The sequence below is a fragment of the Schistocerca americana genome, chromosome 3 (genome assembly GCF_021461395.2).
Source record: "Schistocerca americana isolate TAMUIC-IGC-003095 chromosome 3, iqSchAmer2.1, whole genome shotgun sequence".
NCBI lineage: Eukaryota > Metazoa > Arthropoda > Insecta > Orthoptera > Acrididae > Schistocerca > Schistocerca americana.
In genome coordinates, this window is record NC_060121.1 from 659,645,317 (window position 1) to 659,672,590 (window position 27,274).

Below are 27,274 nucleotides of genomic sequence, written 5' to 3' on the forward strand. Positions count from 1 at the left end.
TCATTACCTTAGCCAGCTTCATCCTGACCCACAACTTCTTCACTTTTGAAGGCCAGACATACCAACAATTAAAGGGAACAGCCATGGATACCAGGATGGCTCCCTCGTACGCCAACCTATTCATGGGTCGCTTAGAGGAAGCTTTCTTGGTTACCCAGGCCTGCCAACCCAAAGTTTGGTACAGATTTATTGAGGACATCTACATGATCTGGACTCACAGTGAAGAAGAACTCCAGAATTTCCTCTCCAACCTCAACTCCTTTGGTTCCATCAGATTCACCTGGTCCTACTCCAAATCCCATGCCACTTTCCTTGACGTTGACCTCCATCTGTCCAATGGCCAGCTTCACACGTCCGTCCACATCAAACCCACCAACAAGCAACAGTACCTCCATTATGACAGCTGCCACCCATTCTACATCAAACGGTCCCTTCCCTACAGCCTAGGTCTTTGTGGCAAACGAATCTGCTCCAGTCCGGAATCCCTGAACCATTACACCAACAACCTGATCACAGCTTTTGCATCCCGCAACTACCCTCCCGACCTGGTACAGAAGCAAATAACCAGAGCCACTTCCTCATCCCCTCAAACCCAGAACCTCCCACAGAAGAACCACAAAAGTGCCCCACTTGTTGTTACAGGATACTTTCCGGGACTGGATCAGACTCTGAATGTGGCTCTCCAGCAGGGATACGACTTCCTCAAATCCTGCCCTGAAATGAGATCCATCCTTCATGAAATCCTCCCCACTCCACCAAGAGTGTCTTTCCGCCGTCCACCTAACCTTCGTAACCTCTTAGTTCATCCCTATGAAATCCCCTAACCACCTTTCCTACCATCTGGCTTCTACCCTTGTAACCGCCCCCGGTGTAAAACCTGTCCCATGCACCCTCCCACCACCACCTACTCCAGTCCTGTAACCCGGAAGGTGTACACGTTCAAAGGCAGAGCCACGTGTGAAAGCACCCACGTGATTTACCAACTGACCTGCCTACACTGTGACGCATTCTATGTGGGTATGACCAGCAACAAACTGTCCATTCGCATGAATGGACACAGGCAGACAGTGTTTGTTGGTAATGAGGATCACCCTGTGGCTAAACATGCCTTGGTGCACGGCCAGCACATCTTGGCACAGTGTTACACCGTCCGGGTTATCTGGATACTTCCCACTAACACCAACGTATCCGAACTCCGGAGATTGGAACTAGCCCTTCAATATATCCTCTCTTCCCGTTATACACCAGGCCTCAATCTCCGCTAATTTCAAGTTGCCGCCACTCATACCTCACCTGTCATTCAACAACATCTTAGCCTCTGCACTTCCGCCTCGACTGACATCTCTGCCCAAACTCTTTGCCTTTGAATATGTCTGCTTGTGTCTGTATATGTGTGTGTGTGTGTGTGTGTGTGTGTGTGTGTGTGTGTGTGTGTGCGCGCGCGCGCGCGCGTATACCCGTCCTTTTTTCCCCCTAAGGTGAGTCTTTCCACTCCCGAGATTGGAATGACTCCTTACCCTCTCCCTTAAAACCCACATCCTTTCGTCTTTCCCTCTCCTTCCCTCTTTCCTGACGAAGCAACCGTTGGTTGCGAAAGCTTGAATTTTGTGTGTGTTTGTGTGTCTATCGACCTGCCAGTGCTTTCCTTTGGTAAGTCACATCATCTTTGTTTTTAGATATATTTTTCCCATGTGGAATGTTTCCCTATATAAATATATAAACAAAGATGAGGTGACTTACCGAACGAAAGCGCTGGCAGGTCGACAGACACACAAACAAACACAAAATTCAAGCTTTCGCAACAAACTGTTGCCTCATCAGAAAAGAGGGAAGGAGAGGGGAAGACGAAAGGAAGTGGGTTTTAAGGGAGAGGGTAAGGAGTCATTCCAATCCCGGGAGCGGAAAGACTTACCTTAGGGGGAAAAAAGGACAGGTATACACTCGCGCGCGCGCGCACACACACACACACACACACACACACACACACACACACATCCATCCGCACATACACAGACACAAGCAGACATTACATATAAGGTGTACACGATCAAAGGCAGAGCCACGTGTGAAAGCACATGAAAAACAAACCCAATAAATATGGCATGAAGCTTTATGCACTTGTTGATGCTGCAACAGGCTATCTCCTGAACCGCAATGTTTGCACTGGGTCAGCAAGGAGGACTGACAACCATATTCCAGAGTTAGTAGGCAGACTCTGTCCTCCATATTATGGTAAAGGCCAGTGAATTTACATGGACACATATTACACTAGTGTTCTCCTACTGAAGATGTTGTGGGAGAAAAATAAATAAGCTGTTGGAACTGTAATGGAAAACAGAAAAAGCTTAGCAATAAGCTTCAAAACAAAGAAACTGAACCAAAATGAAATATTTTTGAGGAATGGGCCCATTCTAGAGCTGAAGTGGAAAAATAAACGTGATGTATACTGTCTATACACAAAACATCAAGTTACCACCAAATACATTCCAGTATGTTCAAAAGGTGGTGGTATATCAGTAATGAAACCAGACGTAATTGACTATAACATGAACAAGACTGGTGTAGATCATGTGGATCACCTGTACAATTACTGCCCATTCACGCGAAAAGTAATGAAGTGGTGGAAAAAAACTTTTCTTCCATATTTTTGTAATGTCTGTCGTGAACAGTTTTATTTTGTACAAAAAGGTCAGTAAACAGAAACTCTCTCTTGTGGACTTCATAAGAAAAGTTAGCTTGAAATTGGTAGTAACAGTAGGAGACTTTTGATCTTTAAAACCAAAACCAAGCACTAGCCTGGACAGAAATTTTGGTCGTCACTTTCCAGAAAATGTACCTCCCACTGCCAACAAAGTAAATTCTATGCATTATTGCACAGTTTGCTCTAATAAAGGGAAGAAAGAGACCAGCAAGCGGACAAGAAAAGAAAGCAGATAGTGGTGCAAAGACTGACATAGGACTCTGTGTACCTCAGTGCTTGCAGGGTTACCCCTTTAAAGTGAATTGTGTGTAAAATATATGTAATCATTTTATATCATAAAATAATAAATAAAAAACCTCCTGTTAACCAAATTCTTTTTATTATAAACACCAGAAATCATGTTAAAAAATGTAAAAATTTTTCCAGGTGAAGGTTTCTCATGTTTTTGGGAATGCTGGTACACCTCAACCGATGCAAGTATACAGTATATACGAGGTGTGATTGGAAAGTTTTAAGGATGGGCTTTTAATTGTACAATGGTGATACTTGCATGCTACTGTGATGCATCTCCTTCAAAATAGTACCCTTCTGACTGAACACACCGACTCCAACAGTGTTTCCACTCTTGGAAACATTCCTGGAAATTTTTTTCCTGAAGTGTGTTAAGGACGCTCTCCGTATTTGCCTGGATGTTTTCAATCAAGTCAAATCACTTCCCTTTCAGTGAAAAATCAGTTTAGGAAACAGGTAGAAGTCCGCAGGGGGCAAATCAGGGGAATATGGTGGTTGCGGAAGCACAGGAATTTTGAATTTGGTAAAAAATTCAATGATGGAGATGGCATGATGAGCCGAAGCACCCAACTCCTGTCTCTCCAAAATGCAGGCCTTTTCTTCCGCACCTTTTTGTGCAAACGCTCAAGGACACATTTGTAGTATTCCTGGTTAATTGTCTGTCCTCCAGGGGTACATGATGCACAATACCGGTAGAATCGAAAAAAATCACCAACATAATCTTCACCTTCAACCGACTTTGCCATGCTTTTTTTGGTCGTGGTGAACCTGGAGTCTTCCACTGCGAAGACTGCACTTTGGTTTCAGAATCATATCCATATACCCACGATTTATCACCTGTAATTACCCAATTTAACAAATCTGGGTCATTTTTAGTCCAGTTAGTCAGATCTTGGCACACTTTAAGTCGGTATTGTCTCTGGTCACTTGACAACACTTTTCGAATTAATTTTGCAGACACTCGACACATGTTCACATCTTCAGTTAAAATTGACTGAACTGCATAGAAACTTAAATTAAGTTCATCAGCCATCTCCCTAATTGTAAGTCTACGATCAGAGCGCACTAAATCATGAACTTTCACAACATTTTCATTCATTTTTGAGGTGGAAGGACAGCCGGACCATGGTCCATCTTCAAAGGATTCGCGGCCATTTTTAAATCTGTTGAACCAGACAAAAACATTTGACTGGCTCATACAATTATCTTCAAAAGCTGTTTTTAATATTTCGTATGTCTCAGAAGCTGATTTCACAGTTTTAAAACAAAATTTCATACAAACTTGTTGCTCCATTTTTATGTCCACTTTCCCGGAGACAGAATCCAGGAACGAGCCCTAACAGACCCACACACAACCAGCTGCCACAACGAACTGAATAAGGAAACACAGTTTCCTGTCAGAGGGCATTCAAGGACAAGGCAATGACTCACTCCCCAGCCTCCATGTTCAGTGTGTAAACTTTTAGATGGCAGACCTCTCCCTAGTCCTGAATCGGTAGAATTCGGTAAACGTCGGCAGGCTTCGGTAGGCACGCAGTTTCGACTGCTGCCAACATTACGTAGCTGACTGTGTTATGCAAAGTAGCCATTGTCGTCTGCTTCGTTATTGTTTTGCGCTGTACTGTTCTGCGTGTTTTTATTGTGCAGTTGTGCTAAACATTATCAAAATGAGTGAAGAGGCAGTTGCTGGCCCATCTCGGGAGTCGCCAACAACCCCTACTGGTAGGGCTACGGTTAGAAGGAAACCAGTATTACTTAGCGATGCTCGCAAAATTATATTGTGTGTGATTGAATGCTGCGAAAGGGAAAGGGAGCAGAAAAAATTGCTTCACCTCATTTACAAATCTTCAGTGACAGCTGCTACATACACAGGACAAAGCATGCGTAGCATTGGAAGATTCAAACAGTTTTCCAAGAATCATCGTGGCGTATCACCACAAACGCCTGGCAAGAAAAGGTGAGTTTCCATTTCTGCGAACAAAATATCTGAAATGGAAACGCACAGAGGGCAGACGTACATACATACAATCATTTCTATGTATAGAGATTGACAGTTACATTACACTATATGACGTGTTTAAGTATATTTAAGTTTTATAATTAATAGTTTAACATTGCGAGGAATGAAAAAAAAAGTTGCAAGCAGTGGGAATTGAACCCATGTCCGCTGCATGACAAGCCTCTATTTAATCAATTGCGCTACACATGCTACAATGACCTAACTGTTGAAACATTGTCCATTACTCTTTTCGGGCGTTCGGAGAACAACTCACCAAAGTTTCATTGCAATCGGATGAATGGTTTGTGAGCGCATAGTAGACCAACATAAATACATTCATTTATATATATATAGATTTTAATGTACATAACTATTTCAGTTTCGTTTACAAACAACATTTAAAGCGAGTTTTACTTCCAAGCGTTTCGTCTGCTTTCGTGTAAGCAGGACATGCAATTTGTAGTGCTAGCACTGCAACTGGTAGGCGTGGCTTGTCCCCCCCCCCCAACGGCTCCTCACCCCTCGCCAGCCAATGCTTGCTTCCTCCTCTCCCCGCACTCCCATCACAACTCTGCCGTCTTACAGTTAATACACTGTACCTGACCTGCCCGCCTAACTAATACGCAGTAGCGGATGCATTCTTAAAACTTTCCAATCACACCTCATATAAGACTATATTTTTCCTAATCTATAAAGTATGGAGTTTCAAATGATGCTAGAAATGTGCCTTTGAGGCCATTTGTTATTGTACACTTACTCATTAAAGTTGCTTGAAAATCGCCAGTGCACCTGCACAGTCAAGCCGCATACATAGCAGTGTGGAATGTGTTAATGGTTGTAGTCTTAAGATTAGTTAGGATTGCATATTCAGTTGATTACCTCCCACTTTCGATGGCAACAGCATTCTTAATGACTTCACGCAGGTCACAGCTACCAACCACTCCAATATTTTTGACCTTACTGCTTTTACTGGGCACATCTTCACGTAGCTGAAGAGGCTGTGACAAGGAAGGTAGATTATTTATAATGCACTATTCTTACAACTAAAATGAAAATACTCTGGAATATATATTTAAAAAGTGAAAAAAAAAGCTGTTGTGCACTTGCCTTCAGGAGGTGTAATTCTAAATTTCGTCAATAGAAACAAAAAAAGCACAATTACAGTTTTCATAAATGGCGGGTTCCTGTTATCCTGGGACCTTAAGTGTCTTGCCTCTCCTTTCTAATCTTCCCCAACCTATCCCTCTTTCCTCCCTAAGGAAGAGACTAACATTCTGAAAGGTAGGGAGGCTTTTTTTTTTACTGTATATGACTACTGGGAGTACATAAAATTTTCTCTCTTGAAAGCAATTGATTGCCATCTTTCTACTCCTAATTTTAATTTTCTCAAGTGAAATTTTCCTCTGGCTTGAGTTCGTATATGGCAAATTAAAAATATTCAAACTCCTCTTTTGAAATGACATACTAGAATTTCAGTAGCTACTGCTATGGTTGTAGTGTAATAAATAGGAAATATCACATAACTGGGATTTAAATGAAAACATAGTTACTGTCTATGCTGGCTTATATGGAAGAACAACTACAGTGGACCCTCTCTTTTACAATTTTCAGGGGACTTTAAAAAAGTGATACAAATTGCAGGACTATGTAAATGGTGGGAAATTACTTTTTATGCACATACATTAGTTATAAACTTCATGAATACATTGGTAGTTGATACTTTTTGATGAAAAAATTCAGTATTACAGCTTGTTTCAATTTCTTGTGGAGGTTTTCCTATCATTTCTTTTAGTTTATCAATACAATGTGAAATTTATAACTGGGTAGTAAAAGATCCACTCAACAAGCAGCAGCAGTAAAACACACATACACAAGATATTCAAGTTTGCAAGCTTACAGAGCCAATGGCCCCTCCTCCTAGCAGAAAGGTTGAAGGGGAAGGAAGAGGGGTGAAGAAAAAGGACTGTTAAGGTTTAGGAAGAGGGGTAAATTTGGGAAAGTCATTTAGAACCCCAGGTTAGGGGAGACTTACGGGATGGGATGAGAAAGAAAGACTGATTGCTTGATTGATGGGGATTGCACTGTACAAGATTTCAAAACCTGAGAACTTAAAGGTGGAAGATAGAGTAATATGCAAGACACAGATTACTGCAAAGACATCAAGCACGAGTTAATAAGAGCAGAAATCTAAGTGCATTGTATGTGATAGAGGTAGGGGACAGAGAAAAATAGGCAGGATGGAAAATAAAAGAGATAGAAAAGTAAAAGGGAGTGGAGAAAGGAAAAGTTGCTGAGAAGAAATACTGAGACCGAAGAAATTAACATTAAATTTAGGCCAAGTGGGTGGTGAGAACCACGGATATTTTGTAATGTCACTTCCCACCTGTGGAGTTATGAGAAATTGTGTCTTGGGGAAGAATCCAGATGCTACGTATGGCGAAACAAGCACCAAGATCACAAATGTCATGCTGTAGAGTATCCTCTGCAACAGGATATATTGTGTTGGCAGTGTACACCCTCTGTATATGTCAACCCATCTCAACTGGTAACTTGGTGGTGGTCATGCCAATATAGAAGGCCCAGCAGTGTTTACCTAACAGCTGATATAAGATGTGTCGTTTCACAGGTGGCTCTCCCTCTGACAGTATATGTTTTACTAGTTATAGAACTGTTATAGGTCATGGAAGGATGATACATAGGGCACGTCTTATAGCAGGAACAGTCACAGGTGCAGAAGCCGTAGGATAGAGAAGTGGGTGCAAAAAGAGCATAGAGTCTGACAAGGATACTGTGGAGATAGGGAGGGTGATGAAATGCTGTGGAATTGATGTTGTCTACATCAAAAATATAGCAGAAATCTGGAAGTGATGAAAGACCTGAACATATGTTACATACTTGTAAATGTAAAACTTTAGGGAAGAAGTATATCTAACTTCAAATAAAAAAACTTGCTACATTGTGCACTAAAAATAATTTTTAAGAAAAATATTCCAGATACAGGATATCAGTTGGCAACAGGTGATTACAGAAGATGGCAGACCCAATGACAGATTAACAGGGTGCTGCAAAATGAATATACAGTTCTAAAGCTTCGTAGCATTTATTACATTTTACTTACAATTATAAATAATACAGCACATGATAGAGCAACTCAAACAGTTTTTTTGGCACACCTGTGCACAAATGGAAGAGTATGGAACAACAGAGTGACTAAAGATGTTGAACAAGTGGGTCTTTCACACATAGCCCCACGAAATCACTTCAGAAGGCTCGTCATGGATTAGAAATTCCAGTGACATCTTTGTGTGGGCTTTTAAGAAAACACTTATAACTCAGTTCTTATTGTTTGCAATTCTTACAAGCTCTAAAGCATGCAGACTACAAGCCATGTCTCTGCAATATCCTTTCTTTCAGGAGTGCTAGTCCTGCAAGTCTCGCAGGAGAGACTCTGTAAAGTTTGGAAGGTAGGAGACGAGGTACTGGCGGAAGCAAAGCTGTGAGGATGGGGCATGAGTCGTGCTTGGGTAGCTCAGTTGGTAGAGCACTTGCCCGCGAAAGGCAAAGGTCCCGAGTTTGAGTCTCGGTCTGGCACACAGTTTTAATCTGCCAGGAAGTTTCATATGAGCACACGCACTGCTGCATAGTGAAAATCTCATTCTGGATGCAGACTACAGTTTATGTTCCACGTTTGCATATGAAATATTTCTGCATGACAAAGATTCTCTGTGTCATGTTGTCTTCAGTGATGAATTGACATTTCACCTAAATGGAAATGTAAACACTCATAAAGTGCATATCCAGGGGTCAGCAAATACCCATGAGATGGACAGTTGTGATGAGACTCTTACAAACTGAATGTTTTTTGTGCTATATCCTGGCAGAAAGTTTATGGGCCTTTCTTTTTCTGTGAAGGAACTGTAACTGGTGGTTCTTATCTTGCTGGCTACAGCTATGGCTCTTTCCTCAATTGGAAGAAGCTGAACCACAGAACTTCAATTACCAGAAAGATGGTACAACATCTCACAGACATAATTCAGTACGCAACTGGTTAAACAACATTGTACCCAACCACTAGATTGGCTGCAAGAGGCTGGATGATAGAGTTTGTTTTCCATGACTTTTACATTCTCATACAACCAGACACCACGCGATTTTTGTCGTATTTCATAAATGAGCATGTGCCTCTGCAACCAGCTGATCCAGCTAACTTAAGAAACAGGACTGAAACAGTTGTTACAACAATTATTCCAGCCTTGCTTATCAAGATTTGGGAAGAATTTGGGTGTCAAATCAATGTGTGACAAATGGTGTTCACATTGAACACTTAAGAAAAACTCTGAGTTGCTCTTTCATATAATGTATTATTTATGATTGTAAGCTGAATGTAATAAATACTACAAAGCTTTAAAACCCCTATATCATTTTGAAATACCCTGAATATTCTATACATGTCACCATGAAGTTAAATGTATGTATATACACAGTGGCATAATATAACTTTGTAGTACATGATACTGAGTGGAATGTGAAGATAATTTTAATTGTGCAGTCAGGTAATGATGGGAACAACAGAATGAAAACCATCAATTCATTCAATTGTAGTTTTAACATTGGTTGGACTATTCATTCATTCATTCATTCTTTTGCATGAAGTCTGTCTGTAATACTTTCATTCATTGAACTATAGGAATGGTATATAACCAGACTACACATACGGCTGAGAGGTAGACCTACCCCAGGATAAGTGGAGACATCTCAGGGCATACACCAAAGTTAAAATTAGCATTGAACATATTTATTTCATTGTGTTCTGAATAGACTAATTCTTCTTTTCATTATTTTAAACTGATTGACGTACTGCTATTGATTACGTAGGTCCACATGCTGTTAACGCACTACTAATGATGCTGACGTATCGCTGGGTGTATGAAGTTGAGAGTAAAAGTTCCTTTACAGGCACATCAAGAAGAAAGGAATGCCGCCAAATTTTAGCGACTATTTGCATTATGTTTTACTGAAAAGGCTTGATGATGTTCATTAATTAAAAATCATTTTAATCTTGCCCTTAAATACTTATTCTATCATTTTTTGTGTGTGGAAGGTAAATACGTTGTGCAGAAAATTACACTAGCGGCTACATACATACAAATCACACTCATTCACACAAACTTTTATACATTTTACAGCCTTTGAAAAGTAGCAGGTATACATACTTCTTAGGCATGATGAAGTACTGTTCATATTCATATACTGATACTTCAGTTTCACAGGTAAGCCTAATTCTAACAATCACTGTAAACGGCCTAGACACCATGTTCACACTCCTTTGGACTGCTGTAAGCTAAATGTTATGTCATCTGTGCTGCCATCCAGGACAGCAGGAGCAGTGGAGAGGTGACATGTATCATCCGCTACTTGTTAGCAGCAGGTGCTCACTAGTTCCTGCATTTGCCTGCTCTCCTGGTTGACCAGAATGTAGTGTGCTCCATTCTGAGTACAGGCACGCAAATTTTCGGAGGAAAAGGGGAGGGGAAGGGGGAGGGGAGGAGAGGAGGTTAATATAAGCAGTAACCTTTTGCTCATACGAAGTAGCTCTCAGCACGTGTTAGCGTTCACAGTTCCTACAATATCCAGCAATGGTCTGCTGAGATTTCCTTAATGTGTAACACTTCTACTGGTTCGTAACTAGGGAGACACTAGAGCTCAGCTTTTGCCAGTGTCATCATATCTCAGTTACAAAGTTTTTCCCTCCTCCTTGTTTCATTAACTGCAAATGATGGCAAAGTAATAATTGTGATAATGCAAAAGCAATTGAGAATTAACATTCCGAAAACAGAGAATTTGAAGGAACCAACAAAAATGTCCTAAGCAGTGTGAAAATATCAATTCTGGGATGTAAAAGTGGGGTTATACTGTATTTCTATTAGGCAGTGTGTGTTACACATTTCTTTGAATTTTATGTCTGTTACAAACATACAAGCTAGGATAGTATTTAATATGGTACGTATACAAGAGAACAGCTCGAAAGTCAGTGAAGTGGTACAGCAACGTAGTTACAAGAACCAGGATAGGTAAAAATGATGAAAGCTTTGACTCACAACAACATGTAGCTGATGATAATTTCATTAGCTCAGCAGCCTAATTAACAAAATGTTGATTTGATATACTAAGTACAGTCAAGAAATAACAGTATGCACAACATGAAACAATGGCGGCTTATCTATATTTTCCCCCCCCTCCCCCCCCCCCCCCCCTCTTCCCCGTATAGAATTCATTGCATTAAGTCAGCACGGAGTGGGAAAAATGAAACTCAACTTTCTAAATTTGAACAGTGTACTCCATGTAGCCAGAATGAAATATTTCTTACAAAACCTCAGCATATTCTAAAAATTCCCATAACTAAATGTAACTAATGTCAGGGACCAAATATCCAGTACAGAAAACAAAAGTTTTGTGGAAGTCTGGAAACTGTTTATTAAAATGAGCTCCATGATGAAGATTCTCATGCACACTTGTTCATTCTGAATTAGACTACTGTGTTAAGATGTCAGTTTAACTGTTTAAATGAATAGCATATTTTTAAAAGTTGGTGTGTTGAGCTAAGGGACCTAAATGATGATATAATGTTGATTTATAGAATCACAATGAGAATGAAAAACTGAGCATTTCCTACATATATCTGAGTGTTTAGTAGAACACCTGACTTCGACTTAAGAAAAAGATATGTTTTCAAATTAAATTTTTCTGAATCTACCAGAGAAAATGCTTGGTCTGCTACCTGTATTGGAAATATTTTAATGAGTTATGTATTTGAAGATGCATATAACTTTTGTTTGTATTTAGGCATTTCTGATCATTCAGCATTATTCACTGAGCTGCCTAGAGCAAGTAGGGAAATCCCATGTAAAAAAAGTCTACATAAAAAGTACTTCATTCAAAAACATCTGATTTTATTTCCTAATAAACTGAATGTGACAGACTGGCATTATGACCAAAATATTCCAAGCACTGCAAATTTTGAAGCACTTTTAAGCATTTTTCTAAATATTAACAGCAGCTAGGTTTTAGTGATCATCTTGCTCAAATATTAAGCATAAAAGTACAAGGCAGTATTATTAACAACATGTCTTTTAGAACAGCATATCGAAGCTATAATCAGCATAATGTGAACTACTTCAACAACTTATTACAGAAAGAAAAATGGCTAGGAGTGTACAAAATGAACGATATAAATGAAAAATTCAACACTTTCATTGATACATTAACCCATTTCTTTGAACTTGCATTCCCACTGAAAACATTAACCATACGGGGAAACTCTAGAACAAACAGCTGGATCACAAAGGGAATAAGGGTCTCATGCCAGAAGAAAAGACTACTTCATGAAATATGTAACTCAAAAAATTCCTCACCTGTAGTACGCGCATACTATAAAAAATACTCCAAAATATTAAGAAAAGTAATAAAAGCAGCAAAAATAATGCATAATGATGAAATCATTTATAATTCAGCTAATAAATCAAAGGCTATGTGGAGCGTTATAAAAAAAGAATGTGGAGAATACAGACAACCTTGGAAAAATATAACACTATCACATAAAAATAAAAAAGTAACAAACCCCTTAGAAGTAGCCAACACATTTAACAACTTTTTCACAGGTGTTGCTGAAAATATGTTACAATCAAACTTTAAGAGCATCCAGGCAAATGAATATAAAATAAGTGCATGTAGAGGATCAATGTACATCAGTTCTGTTTCACACGATGAAGTAGCTAAAGCAATAAAAGGACTAAAAAATTCCAAATCGGCAGGTATTGATGGTATACCTGCAACAATGTTAAAGAAGAGTGCATCAAACCTAATTGAAGTACTCACACATTTATGCGACTGCTCACTTCAGGCAGGCACTTTCACTGACGTGTTAAAAACATCAAAAGTTATTCCTGTATATAAAAAAGGGTATAAAGACAATGTAAATAACTACAGACCCATCACAATTTCCTCCTGCATCTCTAAAGTACTGGAAAAAGTTATGTATGTGAAACTTATGAAATTTATAAATAAAAACAGCATCCTATGTAATGAACAACATGGATTCAGAAATAAGAGGTCAACGACAACTGCTGTCTATGAGTGCATCAATTCCATCCTAAACCTGCTGGACAAAAACAGGAAACAATAGGAGTCTTTATTGACTTGTCAAAAGCTTTTGACATGGTGGACCATAAAATTCTGCTATCAAAGCTAGAAAGATATGGTATTCGAGGTCTGTCCAACAAGTGGATCAGTTCCTTCTGACAAATCGTATGCAGGCAGTGTGCGTCAAGCACACAAATATTGAACTAAACACTGTATCTAATCACTTATGTGACTATAAACAAATAAAATGTGGTGTACCCCAAGGATCCGTATTGGGACCCCTTCTGTTTCTTCTGTACATAAATGATCTAAGCTTAAATATTGATGCACACAAATCAATCATATTTGCAGATGACACCACGATTCTATTAAAAGGAGACGACGACGAACAGTTACAGCAGACAGTAAACACGGTCACGAAACAACTTAGCAGCTGGGCACAGAGTAATCAACCTGTAATAAACAGTAAGAAAACCGTTGCTCTAAATTCTACAGTGTTCCTAACAAGGACATGTTTATCCCATCAGTCTCTATCAATGACGAACCAGTTGGTAACAGTACTGAAACCAAATTCTTAGGACTTTGGCTGCAGAGTAACATCAGATGGAATAAGCATATTGAATATCTCAATGCAGAACTGAGTAAAACATGTTATCTTCTTTGTTCATTAAAATCATGCTGTAGTGAGAAAACAGTATTGAATGCATATCATGCGTACTTTCATTCTCGTCTTAGATATGGGGTCACCTTCTGGGGAAACTCTAAAATAGCTAATAGCACTTTTAAACTACAAAAAAGGGCCATTAGAATCTTGTTTGGGTGCAAGCCTAGAGACTCTTGTAAACCCCTGTTTAAGAAATCTGGTATTCCCCCATTACCGTGTGTATACATTATGGAAACCCTTTTGTTCTTTAAATTAAATGTAATAGGCAAGGACCAGAGACTACGAAAAAACTGTGATATACATGAGCACTTTACCAGACAAAACAGAAACTTACATATGACTCAAATCAGCACAGCACTGTGCCAAAAAGGTACTTTTCACATGGGAGTTAAGCTTTATAACAAACTTCCTGAAAACATAAAAGCTATCACTGAAGTCAATACATTTGGAAAATCTCTAAAGTCATATTTACAGCATCACTGCTTTTACTCCATTGAAGAATATTTAAATTTATGAAATGTGTTATATAAATACTTACGTGTAAAGTGTATTATTGTAAGCTTAAATATGTATGCCTTGAAATTACTTTCAGCCTGTATATTTATAACTTGACTTGTCCAATGTCTTATGCATAAGCTGCTATGTAGACAACAGGACCAATAAAATACAATCTACAAGATATAATAAAAATGTTGACTTCGTTGAATGTTAAATGATACAAAACTACACTAAAGTTATGAAGGCAGCAAAGTAAATGACAAATAATGAATTATTTCTGAGACATCAGAATAACTCAAAGGCAGTGTGGTCAGTTGTAAAATCTGAATTAACTATTGAAGGCTATAGTCCTGAAATTTGTAAAATTATGCTTGAAAATGAGATTGCTATAAACACAGCTGAAATGTCAGAATGCTTCAAGGAGTTCTTCACGAATGTAGTGAAATCACCAAATATTAATGCTGCAGATTATGAGAACAGAGTATATCCCTTCCAAATAGATAAAAAAAGTCTGAATGCCTCACAAAATTTAAAACAGTTTCAGCAATATACTTAGAGAATATTATATTAAAATTAAAAAAGCCAAAAAATCTGCAGGCTGATATGGGAACATGGCCTTTTCCCAGAGGTGGTTAAGTACACAGAAGTAAAACAGCTATTCAGAAAAGGGTCAAGAGAGAATATGGGAAATTATCATCCCAGCTATTCTTTCAATCATGTCAAAGGTATTTGTAGAAGCAGCTGCCACCCAGAGTCAAAATTTTATTGGAAAATAAATTTGGCTTTCAGTGAGGAAAAAGAACTATAGATGAATTTAACAAGTTTGGTGCCAAGATTAGCACATCATTGGACAATAAGTATAAAGCTGCAGAAATTTATGTCGCAAAAGCCTTTGACTCAGTAAATTGTGCACTTCTAATCTATAAACTTGAAAGGCTTAGCTGTCCCTCAGAGATCTATTCTAGGACCTACTTTGTTTTTATTCTACACTCCTGGAAATTGAAATAAGAACACCGTGAATTCATTGTCCCAGGAACGGGAAACTTTATTGACACATTCCTGGGGTCAGATACATCACATGATCACACTGACAGAACCACAGGCACATAGACACAGGCAACAGAGCATGCACAATGTCGGCACTAGTACAGTATATATCCACCTTTCGCAGCAATGCAAGCTGCTATTCTCCCATGGAGACGATCGTAGAGATGCTGGATGTAGTCCTGTGGAACGGCTTGCCATGCCATTTCCACCTGGCGCCTCAGTTGGACCAGCGTTCGTGCTGGACGTGCAGACCGCGTGAGACGACGCTTCATCCAGTCCCAAACATGCTCAATGGGGGACAGATCCGGAGATCTTGCTGGCCAGGGTAGTTGACTTACATCTTCTAGAGCACGTTGGGTGGCACGGGGTACATGCGGACGTGCATTGTCCTGTTGGAACAGCAAGTTCCCTTGCCGGTCTAGGAATGGTAGAACGATGGGTTCGATGACGGTTTGGATGTACCGTGCACTATTCAGTGTCCCCTCGACAATCACCAGTGGTGTATGGCCAGTGTAGGAGATCGCTCCCCACACCATGATGCCGGGTGTTGGCCCTGTGTGCCTCGGTCGTATGCAGTCCTGATTGTGGCGCTCACCTGCAAGACGCCAAACACGCATACGACCATCATTGGCACCAAGGCAGAAGCGACTCTCATCGCTGAAGACGACACGTCTCCATTCGTCCCTCCATTCACGCCTGTCGCGACACCACTGGAGGCAGGCTGCACGATGTTGGGGTGTGAGCGGAAGACGGCCTAACGGAGTGCGGGACCGCAGCCCAGCTTTATGGAGACGGTTGCGAATGGTCCTCACCGATACCCCAGGAGCAACAGTGTCCCTAATTTGCTGGGAAGTGGCGGTGCGGTCCCCTACAGCATTGCGTAGGATCCTACGGTCTTGGCGTGCATCCGTGCGTCACTGCGGTCCGGTCCCAGGTCGACGGGCACGTGCACCTTCCGCCGACCACTGGCGACAACATCGATGTACTGTGGAGACCTCACGCCCCACGTGTTGAGCAATTCGGCGGTACGTCCACCCGGCCTCCCGCATGCTCACTATACGCCCTCGCTCAAAGTCCGTCAACTACACATACGGTTCACGTCCACGCTGTCGCGGCATGCTATCAGTGTTAAAGACTGCGATGGAGCTCCGTATGCCACGGCAAACTGGCTGACACTGACGGCGGCGGTGCACAAATGCTGCGCAGCTAGCGCCATTCGACGGCCAACACCGCGGTTCCTGGTGTGTCCGCTGTGCCGTGCGTGTGATCATTGCTTGTACAGCCCTCTCGCAGTGTCCAGAGCAAGTATGGTGGGTCTGACACACCGGTGCCAATGTGTTCTTTTTTCCATTTCCAGGAGTGTACATTAATAACCTATATGTGGACCAGGGGTAACGCCTTTGTCTAGTAATCGTAACATCCTGGGTCCCATGTTCAAACCTTGGCACTGTTTAAATTTTGAATAACAATCATCAGCAGTGGCAGCGGAAGACCTGCAACATAAGATGTCAACCTCATTCTGCCAATGGACTTGTCAGAGTGTACAGAGGAAAGAAGAAAGGTTCAGGGCACACTCATGGACATGGGGTGGGAAATTCCCCATAAAAGGCAGGAGAATCAGCAATGACCAACAGCATGAGGAAGCAAAAGGCAATGGAAACCACTGCATTAAAGACACACATGTATCTAAAGTGTATGTGGCCTGTAACTGAAAAAGTATCATCATGATCTCTCCACTGGCAAAAGATTCCAGCCTAGCCCCCATTTGGATCTCTGGGAGGGAACTGTCAATGTGAAAGGGTAATGTTCTATGAGCGGGTTGAGAATTTCAGAAATTTGAACATAATAAAAAAAGATAGAAAATCTGAAAATGGAAATTTAATCGAAACATAGTGCAGTGAGTGAAGTGAATAAAGACAACAAGGATTTCTAGTAAGATGAGTATAGGGTTCTATCAACAGCAGTGGAAAATGGTATAATGGGAGTAGGATTCATTATGAATACCAAGGTGAGAGACTGAATTACTGTAAACAGTACAGTGATGGGATGGTCCTCATCAGAATCTACAGTAAACTAATATCGACGACAACAGTTCAGGTATACAAGCTGGTTTTACAAGCAGAAGATGAAGACACAGAAAAAGCTTACAAGGACACTGAATGGGTAATTCAGAAGGTAATGGGAATTGGAAAGTAGTTGCAGGGAAGAATTGGTAATGGGACAATATGGGCTTGATAGTAGGAATGAGGGAGGAGAATGACTTAATTGAGTTATGCAATAAATTTCAGCTAGTAGTACGGAATACTCTGTTCAAGAATCACAAGAGGAGGTAGTATACTTGGAAAAGGCCAAGAGATATGGAAAGATTCCAGTTGGATTGCACCATGAGCATAAATCAGATAGTAGATTGTAAAGCATAACCAGGAGCAGATATACATTCACATTATAGCTCAGTGATAACGAAGTTTGAGGGACTAGTCACGAAAAATCAGTGCACAAAGAAATGGGATACGGAAGTACTGAAGAATGAAGAGAGACACTTTAAGTTCTCTGAGGATGTCGATACTCTGATAGTGAGTAGCTTATTAGGCAGTTCAGTTGAGGAGTGGACAACTCTAAAAAGGATAATCACAGAAGTTGGAAAGAAAATCAGAGGTACAAAGAAGGTAACTGCAAAGAAATCACTTCAGTTGATCAATGAAAGAAGAAAGTACAAAAATATTCAGGGAAATTCAGGAATACAGAAATACAAGTCACTTAGGAATAAAATAAATACTGTAAGAAGTGCAAGGAAGCCAAGACAAAATGGCTGCATGAAAAATGCAATGATATTGAAAGAGAACTGATTGTCAGAAGGGTTGACTCAGCATGTAGATAAGTCAAACAACCCTCAGTGAAATTAGAAGCAAAGGCAGTAACATTAAGAGTGCAATAGGAATTACACTGTTAAATGCAGAGGAGAGAGCACATAGGTGGAAAGAGTACACTGAAGGCCTCTATGAGGGAGAGGACTTACCTGAAGTTGTGATAGAAGAAGGAACAGGAAATTACAAGGATGAAATAGTGGATCCAGTATTAGAATAACAATTTAAAATGCCTTGGATGACTTAAGATCAAATAAAGCAGAGGGGATAATTAACATTCCATCAGAAGTTCTCAAAACATTGGGGGATGTGGCAATAAAACAATTACTCACATTGCTGTATGGAATGTATGAGACTGACAATATACCATCAGACTTTTGGAAAAACATCATCCACACAATTCAAAGATAGCAAGAGCCAACAGGTGCAAAAACTAATGCAGGATTGGCTTAACAGTTCATGCATCCAAATTGCTGATAAGAAGTATGTACAGAAGAATGAAAAAGGAAACTGAGGATCTGTTAGCTGAAGATCACTTTGGCTAAAACCAGGGAGGCAGTTTGATGCTGCAGTTGATAATGGAAGCAAGACTGAAGAAAATCAAGACACATTCATAGGATCTGTCAAACTGGAAAATGTGTTCAACAATGTAAAATGGCACAAGATGTGTGAAATTCTGAGAAAAATAGAAATGAATTATAGGGAAAGACAGGCAATATAAAATATATGTAGGAACCAAGAGGAAACAATAAGACTGGAAAACCAAGAACGAAGTGCTTGGATTAAAAATAGTGTAAGACACAGATGTAGTTTTTGCTCCTGTTGTTCAGTCTGTATATCAAAGAAGCAATGGCAGAAATAAAAGAAAGGTTCAACTGTGGTATTAAAATGCCAGGTGAAAGAATATCAGTGATAAGATTCGTTGGTGACATTGTTATCCTCAGTGAAAGTGAAGAAGAATTACGGGATAATTTGAAGTCGCATTGACTATTAATTGACTGTGACTGTTTCGAAAGTATGAAACAGTTTTCAAATACCACTACTATTCACAAAATTTGTTGACAACTAAATTATTCATTTAGTGACATGTTTCAAGGATTACACTTCGTCCTCAGGCTATATTGGCATTACAAAAACATTTAACACATGTTTGTACAGATATAAGCTTCTCGCAGAATGATCATAGCAGTCATGTAAAGAAATTTTAATATCTGTATAAACATGTGTTAAATGTTTTTGTAATGACGAAATGGCCTGATGAGTTATAATCATTGAAACATGTCACAAAATAAATAATTTGGTAGCAGCATTTGAAAAACTTTTCATATAGAATTACAGGATTTGTTGAATGGAATGAAAACAGTCTATGCATACAGAATATGGATTGAGAGCAAATCAAAAGAACACTAAAGTAACAGAAGAAGCAGAAATAGAATAGCAAGGAACTTGGGGATAACGAAGTAGACGCAGTTAAGGAATTCTGATATCTAGACAGCAAAATAACACATAATGGACATAGTAAAAATGAGATAAAAAGCAAACTAGCACTGGCAAAAAGGGTATTCCCGGTTAAGAGAAGTCTACTAGTATCAAATGTAGGCCTTAATCTGAGGAAGAATTTTCTGAGAATGTATGGTTCAAGCACAGAATTGTACAGTAGTGAAACATGCACTGTGGAAAAACGGGAACAAAAGAGGTTCAAAGAATTTGAGATGTGTTGCTACAGAAGAATGCTGTAAATTTTGTGGACTGATAAGGTAAGAAATTAAAGAGGTTCTCCACGGAATGTCAGGAAAGGAACATATGGAAAACAATAACAAGATGAAGGGACTGGATGATAGGACAGCTGTTAAAACATCAGGGAATAATTTCCACTGCACTTGAGAGAGCTGTAGAGGGTAAAAACTGTAGAAGACAGATCGGAATACATCTGGCGAACAATTGGGAATGGAGGTTGCAAGTGCTACTATGTGATAAAAAGAACCAGGTAGAACACTGATGAAAAAAAACTACACATCAATACAAACGTCCCATTGGTTTTATTTGTGGATGATACATTTGCATTAATTGAGGACCATAAGTCAGCAAATATCATGGTCTGCATCATCAATACAATAAATCCTCTCGAAGCCCGGTTTCAGCTTAGGGCCTAATAGTTTAATCGTGAACAGCCCAAAACCCCTTATGATCCATTTCAGAACAAAACAGTCAAAATCTCAAAAAATTAAAATAAGTCTTTATATTCAGGATCTAGATGAGGTGGATTCTGTAAAATTTTTAGAATTAACCATAGATAAGAATTTTAACTTGAGTATATAGCAAGCAAATCAAACAATGGAAGCTCCAAGAGGAATATCAAAAATGTAAGGAAAATAATGATTGCTACTTACTGTAAAGATGATATGTTAAGATGCAGACAGGTGCCTGTCTGCAACTTAGCGTGCCATCTTTATGGTAAGCACCAGTCTGTCTTTTCTTTACGTCATTAGTAAACTAATGATGTAGCTTTGCATTTGACAGATATCAGGAAAATCTCATACAACAGTTACTTTCTATTAGTTGTAAGGTATGGTGGTGTCTTTTCAGCAAATTTGTGTAACATATTAGCACCATTAAAAATAGAGAAAAAAAAATCACTAAAAACATGTGATGTACAACCAAGGAAATTATGTCACCCATCATTCAAAAATCTGGAATTATTAACAGTTCCCTCCATCCATACATATGACAGCATCTTTTTGTACAGCAACTTAGAATTACTCGAGGAAAACTGTTTCTATCACTCATGTAATAAGAGAAATAAAGATAATTTAATGCCACCTGCTCTTCATTTAAACTTATATGTTTAGGCTGTCTAGTATATGGGAATGAAAATTTACAACAAATTAAAAGGCAAGAACATTCCGGGTATGAATCAAGATTCGCTGAAAAACCTACATGGCACTCTATATCAGCAATGCTAGGAGATTTCATGAAGGATGAACTGAATATCTGGGCAGGATGTAGTTTATCAATTGTTTTCTTGTGTAAATGTTGCTGTATCCTCACATAAAAGTTACAAAGCTGTTTAAATATTGATCTGTCTGAGTTAGTTTTATAGAAAGTTTTATAGTAGCTGTATTACTTGTTTTGATGTATCTGCTATACTTTAATCAAATTATTAGGATCTGTATGTTATGAGACTAGATCACAATTTGCAATATATTGTATGCAGGTATGCCAAAATAATATGATGACTAGGTAACTTTCAACAACAAATAGTTGATTTTATTGTCTCATAGTTTTTTTTATCAGTACACTGGCTCCCCAAAGGAGAGCTTGTGCTCTTTTCAGCATATGTTTGGTTGTTCTGTTTGGATTAAATTTATTTCTACATGAGGGACAAAGGAGCATTTTTGATTTATTGTCTGGAGTCAGAGTTAAGTCTGAGAGTTATCTTTTAGCCAAAAAATGGTCTAAATTATACGAGACTGCCTTCAAAAGATATTTTAGCTTCAAGGTTATAGGTCTCATGATCCCAACCATACTTCAAATCTTTAGAAGCTATTTAAATAAAATCTACAAAACTGAGACAGTTTTAAGTTTATCTCTTAATGTTTTACTTAGCAATCAGCTATTCTGCAGTTTACAGCTATGGTGTGCACAATTTTTACACACATCTCTGACAAGACTATTTTGCAGCAACCCTTTATTATTTAGTTTTTTTAAGTTTGATTTTTAATGCATATGAGACCAAAGAGAGTGAACGGCGTGTAAAAATAAAGAGAGAGGTCTAATGTCATTCATGTTACTACATAGGAATACATTTACATTTTTTGCAACTATAAAGAATTCCTGTCAGTAATGAAAAGTAACAATTGCAACAAAGACCATTTCATCAGCCATGTAAGAGGTTTACTTAACACTATTAAACTCTGATGCAATTTAGCATTAACTTACCACATATAATGCTTTCAGTGCCCCAAGCAATGTAACAAGTTGCACCGATTTTTCTGCCTGAGGTAGGAGAAACAGAGGTTCCTTTACTCCAGCTTCCAGGGCTCTGTATAAATACAAAAGATCTGTGAATTAAATAGTTTCATTTATAAATTAGCTGCCCTTTTGCCCAACAATATGCTGCAATCTGTAAAAGAAAAATAAAACTGCAGGCACATCTGACAGAAGCTACAGAAATTCAGAATGAAATCTATAGTGTTGACTTTATGGTACTGAACAGGAGCAGTTTCACATCAACATAATTTTTTCTGCTGAACGAGTACTATTTATAATTCAAATGCTCTGAGAGCCATATCCACAGCATCACAGGTAACAGCTATATTTTACAATGTCTATCATTAATGGCATTCTTGTCCTTCAGAAATTTCTTTAATTTTCAGGGTTCGTATGACTGTTACCAACATTACATTCACAATTGGGATCCTCTCCACCACACTCACAGCCTGCTGGGATACTTGGCTGCAAAGAGCAAAATCCTACAACACCTTACCCTGCTCTTGTGCAATGAGAATTAAAAAATATAATTAATTAACCAAAATAAATTTTTAATATAACATTTTCTTAAATTTGACTACGAAGTACAAGATAATTTCTCCTAGACCCATACAGATTCCTAACCCAATACAGAGTCCTGATAATTTGCACTTGCGAATTTTTAATAAACAGGTATGACTTGTAAGATTTATAATGAAAAACATTGGGTGCATGCAATGCATAACTGATACATGAATAGTTCACCTCTTAACTATTATCTATTGCATATGCCCCATGTTTTCCATTATAAATCTTGCAAGTACTGCCATAGCAATTAAAAATTCAAAGGTACCAATTTCCAGGTCTCTTTCTCTATGAGGCTACAAATCTGTATGGTGGTAGGAGAAATTATTTTGTACTTTTTAGTCTGATTTAAGAATGTTTACCATAGAAAAACTGCCAAAAAAGCTGTACGTTTTCTGAAGTTATTTTTATTTAGATGACCAGTTTTGGATCTCATTAATGCCATCTTCAGGCCCCTATGCACTCCATGTGTGGATAGTCAGATACATAGATACTTGCATAACTGAAGCCATCAACATCTGGTTCCTGTGAATTTGTTTTTGGAGTGGTCACTTCAGAGACTTGACAACAAGCCTGGTATGCTCTCCAATATTAACCACACAACATGCCAGTCCTGCAGAGCAGCTGAGAAGTCATGCATTACCCATCTTTTTCACTGCTGCCCAACCGAACACACTGGCAAGAGTGTGAGTTAATATTGCACTGTCACCCAGTTCTGAACTACATTTAAAATTCCAAGTCTCTAGCTCACCGGCAAGTTAATTTAAAATCAATTACAAAGATATGTACTGAACAGACATACAGACAAAAAAGTGACCAAAGATGAGTTGCACTAAATGCACCAAGATCAAACATACCAAGCTTGTACCATAAAAAACATGAAATAACTACAATTACTATATTTGGCTGATTTGTGTTTTTCACAGTTGTACTAGATGTTTCCTTATAATCACAAATAACTTGTGTTTGCTGTCACAATGCAGCCTACATTTTTCCACCTACGACACCTTGTATGAAGTCTACTGTATGTAGACCAAGAAGTAGCAAATTAAATTTTCTAAGATTTTTTTTTTTCACTAGCTATGTAATTTATAAACGAAAATGGTTCATTGTCTCATGGATCTCTGCCACTTTACTGACTACCTGTCAGGTAGCCCACTGTGTTGGTAGCAAGATCTGCTCGACAAAGAATGCTGTGAAGTAAACTGTCATGCATACGAAATAAAGTCCATCTCCTACCCCTTCATGTTTCACAGATACATTGAATTAAGATTTCATGCTTTGTTAAGTAGTATCAAGAATGATACACACCCAACAGGTTTTGAATAATACTTGTACTGTATACAACAACATACAGTACTTTGTAGGATAGGAGGGGAAAACTTTACCAATTGCTACAACTAAAAAATACAAGCAGTTCAAATTCTTCAGACTTCCGGCAATTGGGAACTAGGGAGGCAAGGGCCGAAGAGAAAAGGCACTTCTCATGACAATTAGATACCTGAAACAAAATGTAGCACCTGGAAGGAAAAAAAGCTAGCTAAAATAAGGAAAGTCACATTATACGACTAGTTATTATTGACTTCTTATTCATATTTAAATGTCAATATACTATCAGCGGATTTGCAGTTCTTATTCTAAAATAAAAATACCCTAATGCAATAATAATAATAATAATAATAATAATAATCCCCGTGGAGGCCCGGGAAAAGAATAGGCCTCCGGTATGTTCTGCCAGCCGTAAAAGGCGACGAAAAGAACAAACCACTAATAGGGCTAACCCCCCCCCCCCCCTTTTAGTGTGATTAGTTGGTTCAGGACAGAACTAAAGAAGCCTCGGACAAGCGCCGTCATGGTCGGGGACAACGCTTGAACCCTATGCCCGCCCACAATGGTAACGACACTGCTAGCCAACTGGAAAATGATTCAAATCCAAATAGAGGTGTTTTGCAGGATATGCTTCCTGCAACCACCTTAGAAGGAAAACAAAGACAGAGGACGAGATGGTCAGATGAAGTTAATCGACACCTCATGTTCTGTTATTACCAAGCAACAAACCTAGGAACCAACACAACTGGATACAGATCACAAGTATACACAACATTTATTACCAGATACCCAGAATTAAAATTTTTAACAGAACAACGACTAGCTGATCAGATCCGTGTTATAATAAAAAATAACAGGATACCCCAGTCAGAATTAGAAAACATCAAACAACAAGTACAACAAATACTGGAACAAAATAATGTGCAATCAGAAGAAGAGGAAAATACAGTAATGGACTCAAACATCCCAGAGCAAACAAAGAACAACACGCACCAATTAAACAATCAGAGGAAAACGAAATCTTAAGACAGCCACCAGAACAAGCACAAATAGAACACAAAGTGACACAGATGTTAGATATAGAAGAAAAATTTCAGCTAACATATATAGAATACAAAGACACAAATACAGACATTAGACCATTCTTGCATAAACCACCAAATAACCCACAAGTCGAAACAACAATAAAAACTATCAACACAATCATACACAACATAAATGAAAACACAACTATCGAAGAGTTACAACTACTGGTTTATATAGGAGCACTCACTACACTAAATATACACACTAGGCAGAGATCAGAACCAACCAACACACAGAAGAAACCCACAAAACTAGCATGGCAACACAGGCTACAGATCAAAATAGAAAAACTGAGAAAAGACATCGGACAGCTAACACAATTTATAAGAAATGAAATCTCGGAAAAAAAAACGAAAAAGGTTAGGTAAAATCTCACAACAAGAAGCGACAGAGCAATTAGACGAAAAGAAGCAGAAATTACAAGCATTAGCCAAACGACTCAGAAGATACAAAAAAAGTGAAAATAAAAGGAAACAAAACCAAACATTCAACACAAACCAAAAGAAATTTTACCAGACAATAGATAACACACATATTAAAATAGACAACCCACCAAATATAACAGACATGGAACACTTCTGGAGCAACATATGGTCAAACCCGGTACAACATAACAGGCATGCACGGTGGATACAAGCAGAAGCAGACACATACAAGATGATACCACAAATGCCTGAAGTGATAATTTTGCAACATGAAGTCACCCAAGCAATTAATTCTACTCACAATTGGAAAGCCCCTGGAAATGATAAAATAGCAAATTTCTGGTTAAAGAAGTTCACCTCAACACATTCACATCTAACTAAATTATTTAACAGTTACATTGCAGACCCATCCACATTCCCTGATACACTTACACACGGAATAACATATCTGAAACCTATAGGTCAAGCAGACACAGTGAACCCAGCTAAATATCGCCCCATAACATGCCTACCAACAATGTACAAAATATTAACTTCAGTCATTAAACAGAAATTAATGACACATACAACACAGAACAAAATTATAAATGAAGAACAAAAAGGCTGTTGCAAAGGAGCACGAGGATGTAAAGAGCAACTGATAATAGATGCAGAGGTGACATATCAAGCTAAAACTAAACAAAGGTCGCTACACTACGCATACACTGATTACCAAAAAGCTTTTGATAGTGTACCCCACTCATGGTTACTACAAATATTGGAAATATACAAAGTAGATCCTAAATTGATACAGTTCCTAAACATAATAATGAAAAATTGGAAAACCACACTTAATATCCAAACAAATTCAAATAATATCACATCACAGCCAATACAGATTAAGCGTGGAATATACCAAGGAGACTCATTAAGTCCTTTCTGGTTCTGCCTTGCTCTGAACCCACTATCCAACATGCTAAATAATACAAATTATGGATACAATATTACTGGAACATACCCACACAAAATCACACATTTGCTATACATGGATGATCTAAAACTACTGGCAGCAACAAATCAACAACTCAACCAATTACTAAAGATAACAGAAGTATTCAGCAATGATATAAGTATGGCTTTTGGAACAGACAAATGTAAGAAAAATAGCATAGTCAAGGGAAAACACACTAAACAAGAAGATTACATATTGGATAACCACAGCGACTGCATAGAAGCAATGGAAAAAACGGATGCCTATAAATATCTAGGATACAGACAAAAAATAGGAATAGATAATACAAATATTAAAGAAGAACTAAAAGAAAAATATAGACAAAGACTAACAAAAATACTGAAAACAGAACTGACAGCAAGAAACAAGACAAAAGTTATAAATACTTATGCTATACCAATATTGACCTACTCATTTGGAGTAGTGAAATGGAGTAACACAGACCTAGAAGCACTCAATACACTTACACGATCACAATGCCACAAATATAGAATACATCACATACATTCAGCAACAGAAAGATTCACATTAAGCAGAAAGGAAGGAGGAAGGGGATTTATCGACATAAAAAACCTACATTATGGACAGGTAGACAATTTAAGAAAATTCTTTCTAGAACGAGCAGAAACTAGCAAAATACACAAGGCAATCACTCGTATAAATACATCGGCTACACCACTGCAATT

The 27,274-nt window shown here is 38.6% G+C and overlaps 1 protein-coding gene across 2 annotated transcripts in view; it reads right to left on the minus strand.

Annotated features, from left to right (window-relative positions):
- The window catches only part of LOC124605776 (putative aminopeptidase W07G4.4), a 99,322-nt gene that overhangs the window by 61,182 nt on the left and 10,866 nt on the right, over window positions 1–27,274 (minus strand). For both annotated transcript variants that reach the window (XM_047137661.1, XM_047137662.1), the window contains exons 4-5: window positions 22,143–22,245; window positions 5,871–5,989 (exon numbers count right to left, since the gene is read on the minus strand). In XM_047137661.1, the coding sequence (XP_046993617.1) occupies window positions 5,871–5,989; window positions 22,143–22,245 (222 nt within the window). The remainder of the gene's footprint in view (window positions 1–5,870; window positions 5,990–22,142; window positions 22,246–27,274) is intronic.